Source organism: Myzus persicae, unplaced genomic scaffold (assembly GCF_001856785.1).
Source record: "Myzus persicae strain clone G006 unplaced genomic scaffold, MPER_G0061.0, whole genome shotgun sequence".
Taxonomy (NCBI): domain Eukaryota; kingdom Metazoa; phylum Arthropoda; class Insecta; order Hemiptera; family Aphididae; genus Myzus; species Myzus persicae.
The window spans coordinates 825,072-837,304 of NW_019103603.1; the positions used below are offsets into that span (position 1 = coordinate 825,072).

The 12,233-nt window shown below is 31.3% G+C and overlaps 1 protein-coding gene across 1 annotated transcript in view; it reads right to left on the reverse strand.

The window, feature by feature from the left end:
- Positions 1 to 5,518: 5,518 nt before the first annotated feature.
- LOC111034889 (probable G-protein coupled receptor No18) overlaps positions 5,519 to 12,233 on the reverse strand; it is a 114,318-nt gene continuing 107,603 nt past the window's right edge. Inside the window, exon 5 of the mRNA XM_022316298.1 lies at positions 5,519 to 8,709. Coding sequence (XP_022171990.1) covers positions 7,924 to 8,709 — 786 coding nt within the window. The 3' untranslated portion in view covers positions 5,519 to 7,923. The remainder of the gene's footprint in view (positions 8,710 to 12,233) is intronic.

Below are 12,233 nucleotides of genomic sequence, written 5' to 3' on the forward strand. Positions count from 1 at the left end.
TATTTGACATAATTAAATAGTCATAAAATAAGTAAAACTCATGTAACTATGAAACATTAGAATTTGACACGCAAAAAATCATATATTTAGTTATTTAATGAAAATTAAATCTAAAAATATTTTGCTTTTTTGGGTGTCGTATTCTAGTACATAATACTATAGATTATGTTTTTTATATTATATAATAATATAATGTGTATACATTTGAATGATAGTTAAATGCCTATCTACTAAATAAATATGGATACTTTAGGCATGTTTAAATGACATAAACCTGATTTTTCATTCATTTTTCCCACGAATTACGTAATAACCAAATATTATGCTTACATATTCCTACCAAATGAAATTGATCGTATTCGTAAGAGTTAATTTAGAAAATAAATCTGTATCAAGGTTGTACATGATATAAAATATGTATTTAATAATAACATAATTTAATTTATTGTAAGTATATACGAAATAAAGAAAAGTATGTTTAGTGGTTATTCTAAAAATGATCTGTAATTATCTAAAAGTATTGTACTTAACTTGGAACATTGTCATTAAATAGTGAATGGTCTTCGTCCAAGAGCAGTCGGTTAAGGTTGTGATAATTAAACATAATATGTAGGTACAGTTAATAGTTACCGTTTCTTTTTGGGTGGGAAATAATAGAAATGTAATCGGTGACTTCTAAAACGACTTAAAACACCGTTTTTACAAAAATTATTTTCGTTAATTTAATAAATATAATATGATCATAGCTACGGATTCTGTGTAAAAACAAAATGTGTCTGACTTATAGTTAATACAAATATCGTTTTCAAGAAACTTGAATTATAGCAAAAACAACACAAGTCAATTGCTTGTGATATTAAGGTATTAGTGCTTTGTTAAAAAGTTATATGTTATGACTTATGTCGCTTTTGAAATGACCGATTCAATTAGGGAATAATATAAGATCAGTTAAACCTTAAACCCAAGATTACCTATATAATTACGGCTTTTATTTTATAACATGAAATCTATTAAAAATGATATTATATAATTTATATTTTTCTGAAAAAAAAAAGTTAATACTACATCACAATTTATTAATACTCTACCCATATGATTATACCTATTATTACACCCAGTTCAACTTATAAAATACGTATCTAAGCTCATGTTATATAACACAATTCTAAGACGAGTATTTTGTTTTTCATCAAAGAACGGGGATAACAAATTATTACAAAATAAACCCATTATATAAACATAAGTGTAATATAAAATTGATTTCACTAACAGTGCAACATATCCTTTGGAGAATAAAGGACAAATATAACGTACCTAATCAATTCAGAAAATAAAAAGGTTTATCGAGGGAAATTTTAACGAGTGGACAACGACTATATTATTAAGTATACTTATTTGTATACGTCGAACCAATGGAAAAAATGTATATCTATATCCACTCGAAAAAAGGGGTTCATATAAATTATTATTATTATTTTGGCGCTGAAGCTCATTTGTCGCATCGTTTCAATAAAATATAACCATTTCTTATTTTTATTTCTTTGTATGTAACTGCCTATATATACTAGAAATAACTTGTGTATTTTTGAAATGTTTTCAAATATGTACAGTATAAGGTCAAAGTACACAGTGTGGTTGTCATAACAGAACGCATTTGCACGGTAATTATTAACGTAGGTACCTCCATAATTAGCCCGAATATTGATGTGTCCTTTTTCCATGTTTGTTTCGCATAATAATAATCTGACTGCAAGTTTTCACACCCCTCTGAACGAATTAAATAGTTAAAGTTTACTAATATGCAGTATTGACTAGATATCAACACGTTACAATGACTATGTCTATTATTTATTATACTATATTAGAATACAGATTATTTTTATAACAAGAAATATGCTTTTCACGAACCGTATAACACGATTCTAAGATATATTATACCTCGTTATTCGAAAACTTAAAAATAAGAAACATTACTTATTTTAATATAATAATACATTTTAAGCACACGAGCCCAGAATGGTATTTTTTCCAAATTACTTAACGCATCCAACTGTCAAACAATTATATTACAATTAACGTGATTTTAAGTGTGCGACAATATTATTTTAATATATCTGATGATAAAACAAAAAAAAATGTAGAATGTTTAGTATTTTTTTCAATATTTTATTAAATAATTGAAGAGGTATATGAATAACAAAATCATAATTGATAAATATTCTATGTGTAACATGTGGCTAAGAAATTAAAAACATAATAATAATTTAACTCATAATTAATTGGGGTCATATAGGAATATATTAATATACAACTGCCATGTTTGTTGTTCATACTTACTTTCAACCATTTGATATGATAAAGTTCACAAGGCTGAACAATACCGAAGGCGATGAACACATAAGTATAACGAAATATTATGTATACCTACTAATTGCTAAACATAGTATAAAATATTAAAGTGACCTTGTTGAGTATGCACATGTAGTTTCAATTTTTTTTGTTACATTTAAGAGTTCTGTAAATATATAATCATATAATTACAATCTAAAATGCGTAACATTTTTAAAATGTTAAACAATTCTTCTGAATTTCTATTTAGTTTTAAAACTAAAAACATCGTTTTCAGTATAAAATAATATTTAGTAATGTAGAAAATGTACTATTTTATTATGGTAAGTACCTTACTAAATAAACTGTTGTACTCAAATGAAATTCTGACTCAATAACGATATTTGTTCCAAAATATATCTGAGTTAAGTATGTCTGTATTTATGTTTCAGTTTAAAATTAGTAATTATGGATGAATATAATTACGATTAACCATTTTTATGTTTTTTCCAAAAATAATTTGAAGATTTTTAAACTAAAATTGCCCACGGTTTGCCACTGTATGAAATATTATATGCTGTGGAAAATGTTGGTGTAGACTGTGGAGTGAATACGGAAACTGCAGGTGTCGCAATTTTCAAAAGGAACAAGCGTCGTTCGATGCCCACTTTTGCAAGCGTTTGGTGACAGAGTTATCCGGTACAGAACGTTGAATTCAAACAAAGCATAATCCGTCACCCAAAAGCTTTCATAAGTGTGCCACGAATGACGCTTGTTCCGTCGGAAACTCACGGCACCACTTCGCGCATTCACTCTGCACCACCATTTTCCATTCGTTTCAAATCGACGTTCAGTACCGAATAACGTACTTAGTGTATGCTGTTTTATTGTATAATAATATAAGAGCTATACAACTATACCTTATTCATGCTACACATGTTATGAACAAACGCCAAACGTGTAGTCTACCCAGCTTGCTCACGTTCATAATATGAATATGTGAGACACGAAACCCTGGAAGTTGGTTCTTCTGGTTCGACTCTAAATACTTACATATATGAACATAATTTCTTGAAGAAATCTGCGGTTAATTGAGATAAGAACAAAAAATATAAATAGTTATGAAAATAAGTGAAATATCGTAAGTAATGTCCCATTTAAATTTTATATAAGTCATTTATTATTAGTCTAAAAAATGTATGTATTATCATAATATTTCAATAAATGAAAATTTAATAAAAATTTAATTCAGAGTTCTACTCACCAGATAAGTTCCCATATTCAATTCTCTATTATTCTTTCTTAAGTTCTATGAATTATTATACTCTCTATTCAGACGAAGACCCCCCTCCCCCCGCCGCTTTCAAGTTCAAACATCATTTTTTATTTTTATTTTTCATTAAGTAGGCTAATTAGTAATATTTTTTGTTAGGTACTATGCCCTTATTCTTGTATTCGTTGAGGTTCGGTCTGTATAGTTAAAAAATAAATGAATACCTTAATCTCACTTACAGTTCTTAAGTTCAGGAAAATATTTATGTTGAAAAACATCATATTGAAAAGTTAATTATGGAAGCAGGTAGAGAAAACGGTTAAAGAGATTAGACAAATGAGGATCCGGTGATAATAATAGTAATAGTTCAAGTGTATTATTAGAGAGAAGAGTAAAGAGAGAAAAGAGATATAAGATAAAAAATACAAGTTATAAGATATTAACCGCCGGTGGTCCCAAATGTCATACATTTTGTGATCGGGAGTTTAGGAAATTTGGCTGATATGGTTTGGTTCAAATGCAACAAAACTGACCAACCTTTCTTGTAGTTTTCTTATGCACGTCCAATCTTATCCAGCCTAGTAAGTAAAATGTATATTATTCAAGAATAAAATACAGCCTACTTCACGTAAAAGTGTAAAACCAATTTAATTTTCATGTTTCATCGCCACGGAGGGTATTGTATATGTAGGTTTTTAGTTTGCAATAGCATATATAGGATTATAATTGAGCGCATTACTGTATTTCAAATTTTTGCAAGATCCAGATAATGGTCTATATGGCACATTTTTTGCGGTTGCATCAGAGCCTATGAATTGACGATTTGTATGTCGATTATAACGTTGTTAGTTTATGACTCGGGCAGATTCTTATTTTGTCGTTTTACTATGTTTAAAAAATAAGAACATCGAGCTTTGGAATCAACCTTTTTTTTGAGCACTCATTGTGGGTACTTATACAATATAGTAATTATGCATTATAATAATCAATCTGGGGGACGAAGTGACCGAGTGGACTAAGGCGTCAGTTGCAACATCGCGTTCGGTTTGAACTTCGCGATTGCGGACGGCACTTTTCTCCAGGCAGACTTTTGTCTGGAGAGAGAGGCCACCGTCACCCGACCGGCCAAGGCAGAAACCTACGGGTGCTCAATCGGAATTCTGCCAAAATATCAAAGTAACCTATATTGGCTATATTTATAACTAGAAATAATTAATATAATACATCAGTTTCAGTACACATATAATATATTATATTTTTAATAATTATTATCATACATTACATAATATTATAATATTTTTATAAAATACACCGTACAGCGATATAATAATATATGAAATAAATTATCAAAAGGAACGAGGAAGATTGAAAAAAAATCACATATCTATAGACGTTACAATGACGCAATGATATAATACTTATAAGTATACACAATACATATATTATAATACCTATGCTATAATATTATATTATAAAATCAAGTACGATAAGTAGTTATATATAATATTTAAACTGCACAGTGTGATCAATGCATAGAATATAATTTATAAGTGAAATATAATAATATAACGTAGAAATGTCGATTGGGTGTCTTATTGCGTCGTATTATAATAAAATGCCTCAGTAAAAAAGTAGGTACCTACAAAAACAGACTGCGGGTAGAAACCAATGGTACCCGTGGTCGTAGGTCACGGATGATAGTATTAATAAACGTCCAAAAAACCATAACGATATTACTTTAACGAGAATTTTTATTATAGAAATGTATTGTTTTGTTTTTGCCAGTGCAATGAATGATTGTTCGAAACGTTGTACTACCGAGTACCGAATGATACAATTTATTATATCACAGAAATATTCGAGTGTATAGAACAATAAAATATAGTAACGCGAAAATATATTATGTAATAATAATAATAATAATAATAATAATAATTGGACCCTGTAGACTGTAGTGTAGTGAAGGTGTGTATAGGTGGTGTAAGTACTACTGGGAAGGCACATAATACTATAACTACATATGTATACGAGAATTATGAAATACGCGAGGAGGAATGATTATTTGATCCCTCGGCCAATAAATTAATACTACTGACGCCAACGATGGCAATACAATTTGCATTATGCACTACAACAGACTCGAATTTTGTGTTTTCGATACGAATAATATATTCGTCGTGTTTGTACGTCTATACTTTTATTTCCCCGTTCAAAAAGAATCGCTTAAACGGAAATGTTTTATTTATATCTGTGGGCAATCCGCCGTATAATATATTATTATAGTCCTCAGATAAAGCTATTGACGGATACAGGTAAAGCACACGAATGTAAGTAAATCGACAAATCATATTCCCATTCTCAGTATACGTTTAAAAATGGAGATTGGCGCTTGTCTTACATGCAATAACAGTATTCTTATAATATATTATACCAAATGGACCTGGATATCCGTTTAAGTCGATCGCAATAGTTATGTAGTACCGTACGCTCAAAAACGTAAATTGTATTACCAGTCGATCAGTCGATCAGTCGATCAGTCGATAAATTGTATAATATTGGAAATCATGTAACTGGACAAATTCTTACAACTTATTTTTCAACGTATTATACATTTATGCAGATATAATGATCACGATACAAATCGTGTATTTTTTTGCACTTGATTTATTGGCTTTAACGTCGAATGGAATGAACGATTAGATTATTCGACGAATTCATCATACCTACTACCTTTCCGTTAGGTATCTAATGTGTATCCATCGAAAGTAGAAACAATAATTAGTATAATTGACCGAGAGAAAAAATATCAAACAAAAAACATATTGGTCGATAACGGAATGATTAACATTATAATATACTAATATACTATACCTAAACTACACTTCATTTAAATTCTTATTTAATAACTTCATGCAAAGTATAAGTCCGTTTGCATATAGACTGAAGTCGACACACAACAAATTTAATGATAAATATTATAATATCATTTTTTGATCTATAATGTTTTTATATTAATACACAATAAAAATCTTTAAATTGGACGTAGAGTAACATATTGATCAGAGTGTTTTACACTTATTAAAATGAAAAATCACAAAACGCATAAATATTATATAGTTTGAAAATAGTTTACACAAATACACAAACAACGAATTAATTATACAGAAAATATCCATTAAAACACATTTAAAATTTGTATTATTAATAACAGAATAAGGATAGTATAATAATATTATTACGATAATATACTAAGATAAACTAGTGACTAAGATGTGAATCGTGACACTCCAAATGATTTTTTCGTTGGCAACAGAAGTATCTACAGTAATAAAATAGAAACGTATTTTTAAGTTGACTGCGACATAATATGTTTGAAAAAACACTCCGATAAACGCTTCGTTCTACAACGATCGTACCAACACGAATTCACAAAATACTTACCTGTGGAAGATTACCTTCTTCCATACTCGACGAGGTACAGTGGTTGCTAAGTGACTATGATTACAAATTATGGGGAAACAAAAAATTACTGAATTACACATACTTTTTAATAGGTACTTGAGAGTTGTACCAAGTTAGAGCTATTGTGTTGCTTTGTTGTTTAATATAAAACACAATATAACATATTAGTTCACGATGTAGGTATACAACTGCACAAGTTTTTACATACAATCAAATCTAAATTTGTATGTGTTTATAAGCATTATATTATATTTTGACCTACCCAGTATCACCAACTAAATTCAAAGATGTATCTCAAGGTATTAATTATAGGATAAAGTAGCCACTGATCACAAAACTATAAACAGTATAACTATATAGTTCAGTGCCACCGAGTCGAGGCATCGCGATAGCACTGATAACAAATAAGTTTTCATAGAGGCTACAGGCTCACCGTTATGTACACAGATCGTTCATGACAAGTCTGAGATCTGAGGTCAAGCAAGCACCCCTGTCGACTACAAATCAAATTTATAAAAACAAATTATTCGTATCCAGCAATTTTGCAAAATATCTAGAAACATTTTGTTTCCAAAATTATTTTTTTCTATTTCAGGCCCCAGACTTGGCAATTTTGTTTTACGTTCTTGGGATGTGGACGTGTCAAGTGGACCTACAAGTTCAACAAAATGATTGTAACAGGAATGTCGGACATGTATGTGAGTGGTGGTAGATGTGGGTCATCGTTTCAGTAACGTCAAGCTTTGAGTTACATATCGATGATGTGTAAACGAGGAGATAGAACCTGTGACAGACGGGGATCGGGTAGTGTTGTGCATTGTGGGTGGGATGGGTTGACCGGTGTGGGGTCGAACAGTAATTTAAGCGTAATACAGCATGACAGGGTTCTTGACGACGGGCAACTGTTGTGGCCGCTTCTTCGGGGTGGCGAACCTAGGGTTGAACGGGCCCAGGGCTGCTTCGTTGGTGGACGACGGTTGGCGGCTGCGCTGGTGGTTGTTGGGCTGTCGGTGGAACAGCAATCGGTTGAGCCGTGTAGGCGTGTGGTTTTGTGACTGCCGGCAACCGGTGCCGCCGCCGCAATCGACGGCACCGCTGTCACCGCAACTGCCGTCGCCCCGGCCGCATCCGAACGCCATCACGGCCCCGCCGACTACGCAACCCAATGCTCCGCATCCGAACCCTGCACCGTCGTCATCATCGTCGTCATCAAACTGATCACCCGAAGACCAGCACCACGGACAGGCGCTTAACGTGTGCCGGTTCAGCCACCAGTACACCACGGGGTTGACGGCTGAATGGGCGTGTCCCAGCAGCATAGCGGCCACGGTGGCCAACTGCTGGACTGTGTGCCTGCTGCCACCGTCGCCTTTGTTACCGTTTTCGTCGACGTCACCGTCTTGTGGTGACGAAAAAAACCAGTTCGCGTAGAGTAACGCAGCGGCGTACGGTAACCAACAGGCGACGAACACGCCGGCCAGTGCTACCAAAACTTTGGCCAACCGTCTCCGGCTTCGTGCGCTCGGCGTTGGACGCTGCTTCTGCTGCTGTTGCTGTTGTACTTGCAGCTGCTGCTGTTGTTCTTGTTGAGTTTGCTGATGGGACGAATGTGGTTGTTGCTGTTGTACCACAACGTCATTGGTAACCTGTGAACAAGCGTTTGGATTTAATAGCAAAGATACATTATAGTGGTAGGCCAAAACCAAATAGATCACCGTAAAACATTTAAATATTTATCGTCCTATACATTTTCCATTACCAAATATGTCTGGATGAAAATCTCAATACGAAATTATTTTAAGTATATATTGCAATTAATAGGATGTAGGTTTATAGAATAGCATAGTGCATTATTATTTTGAAATTGCACCCAGTTATTATCGATTTAAATTTCGCTAATCTCATTAATGATTTTAGGTAGTTGGATACATTTAAAATTGCTTTGATGTCGAAATACACATTTTAAAAGTCACATATTTTATTATTATATCTTAGTTTACCATTATCAATAGCTATTTCTCTCTAGCTGACTAGAACCTATGTTTAATGTTCAAATGGCAAATTACATCATTGCTAAGTGATATTGAATTTAATTTTCACGATATAGATTTAATTTACTTAATATTAATAGATAATACTAAATGCACTACGGATTATCTCAACTATACCCAATTCTCTTTTAGGTGTATTTGAATCAATATGCATAATATACTATGTAAGTACCTAAGCTATAACCATCAAATAAATGCCTTCAGACAATCACGTTGGGATTTGGGAGTTTTGACAGTGTGATCGTTAAAAAAATGGACCTTGGTGAGAGATGATTTTTATTTTCCTTTAATCTTAGTGTAGATCTTTAAATTCTTGGAACATCATACACCTATGGTACGGTGTTGTTCATATATATGGCTAAAGATAATAATATAATAATACTTCAGCTACCATGCTTTAGTATGACATTTTCATTGCGTCTTATCGTGACGCTTAATTTAAAGGATATCAAAAGCACTGACGTCTGAATCCGAAATAATATCAAAACTCAGATGATTCCTACACAACAAATGCAGAGTCCGTCTGAGGTCTCATTTCCTGTGGCAAAACGAGTATTATTTATAACGCTTTCGCACGTGCGCCGTAAGTTAGGGTTGAAGTTTACCTTCCGACTATATTAACAGCAGAGAACTTTAGCTTTGGAGTATGCTTATTTATGCGGCTTGCGAATGAAAAAAAATTAAACAAAGTGTTCACGAAAAACCATTATACTTCGGTTAGAGTGCTGCGAAAAGGATATATATATTTAAAGAAGAGTCCATTCAGTTTTTAGTGCAACCTAATATATGGTAATAACACATGTACGTAACCAAAAGTCTATTCTGACGTTCATTTTATATTATATAATATATATTTTATTGTTATAACGTACCTTTATCACAATATGGAAATACTATCTGTGTGGTTAGATACATTATAATATTTTTTTTAAACTGAAGACGCATATTATATAATATTTAACTTGTTTGAAAGCTCTTGAAAGAACATTTTTATAAAGTAGACCTATATAATAGTTCTAACTCATAAATTACATTTTTAATAACATAACATATTTTTAAATTACTATAAAATGTTTACTTCCAAAGTTCTAAGCGACTTTTTGTGTTTTCTGTGAAAACCATACCAATACTTTTGATTTTAAAATTGCAACCAATAATAATTGATATACACAAGAATACAATTTTATATAATATATTATATGTATATATGTGTATGTGTGTGTGTGTGTGTCTGTGTACCAATAGAATTAGAAAATATGAGAGGACATTAATTTTTAATTTGTTATAATTAATCAATCGATTTGTTAAAAAAAAAGTTAAAGCCAACTCTATACAACTGTAACTCAAACTTAATTATATTTTTAATAAATAAAAAAGATTGATAAAAGTGTTAAAATTGTATGGAAATCATGTTGATGTTCGTTCATAATAATTTCTTTGTTAGAGCATAATATTTTCAAAGATAATTAAAACCACAATAGTAGTACGTATATTATGTAGAGATGCATATTGGTAAAGTCATATTATTTTAAATGGTATTATTGCTTTTTGTTTAGCGTATTGAAAGTAAAAAGTAAAAAGTATACAGAATATGTAAATTTCAACACAACTTCTTCGAGTTTAAAAATTAAAGCACATTGTTAAGAGCCTTTTGTTATGGGTTACATTTTGTCGTTGGCGTCTTTTTTGCAAAGTCCAAAATAAATACAAGAAGGCGCAGGTTATTGCTTTTAATTTCAATAAGCTTTCGAGTGCGTCGTTATGATGAAATGGGGCGCGAGTAATGACAAAAAATAACTTAAACTCGTAAAATCGATAAGGTGCAAAAAAAAAATTAAAATAAATAAACGCCGATAGATGAATTAACGGGAAATCAGATAAATCCGATAAACAAAAACAATAAACAGTCAAACTCGTTAGTCCACACCCATCGGAGCCGATCGATGCAATCGGTGACGAAAAAAAACCCTAGAAAGTTTTTAATCTGAAATCGGTACCTCGCCACGGCAGCATTACCGACGGTAGGTATTAGTAATATTATATTATTATACACAAGGGTATAATGAGTTTACCTGCGAGCGACAAAAAATAAATAAAAATAAAGACTCAATGGGGGTGGGCTTCCAGAAATCAAATAATCATCCGTGTGGTGATTTTCATTTGATTTCAACGATCGTTAAATAATACAAAATCTTGAACATGATAATATTATGTAAATGTTGAATAAAAGAGTGCGAGTTTAAACCGTTTTTCATTTAACATAAATAGAAACATTAGGTTACTTTTAGCTAGGTAAGTTGCATAAAGAATAACTTTAATTCAAATGTAATTTTTTATCTAACAAATTAATTTGGGTTCATGCTATGTGGTTACTAATCAGTAAACTAATTTTATATTCACTTCAAGTTAATTTTTTTCCTAAATTATATTGTAAATTCCATAGATTAAAAATATTATGTTTTGTTTGATATAAATTAAAAGCTTATGATTTCTATTGAAAAAAATTGACTTGAATTGGTATAATTTATAATGGTAAATAATATATTGCAAATAGTGAATTGTTGACTGTTGAATTGCTGACTGTTGAATTGCTGAATGAATTATATGTTCAAGATTTAAATATGGATCAAAACAACGTACATAAAAACAACTACCTATATTATATACATTTCAACAGAAAATTACAGTCTCACCCTAAAATATTAATTTTAAATCTAACTGCAACAACTCTAGGTAGTTGACGTAATCCAATCAACGTTTAAAGAGACATTGGTTTCATTGGTCTTCCAAAAATCAACGAACCTTCACTTAGAAAGGTTCCATTATTGTGCGTGGTCTCTCTTTTTTTTATTTTTTAGTATTTTATATGTATGATATATTTTGCTTGGTATTTTGTATGTGTATCACAACGCATTATCTATATTTGTAATGTATGAAGTAAAGCTCCGTACTAAGTGTATCATATTGTAATATTTATAAGTTATTATAGCAGATGTATTATTTTGAAATACATTGTATTGATATTATCCCATCACGAATATCGTGAATTGTATCCAGTCGGCTATAAAATAATGTAGTGTTTGGTGGAAACTATATTATAAAATAGATATAGTGATTTT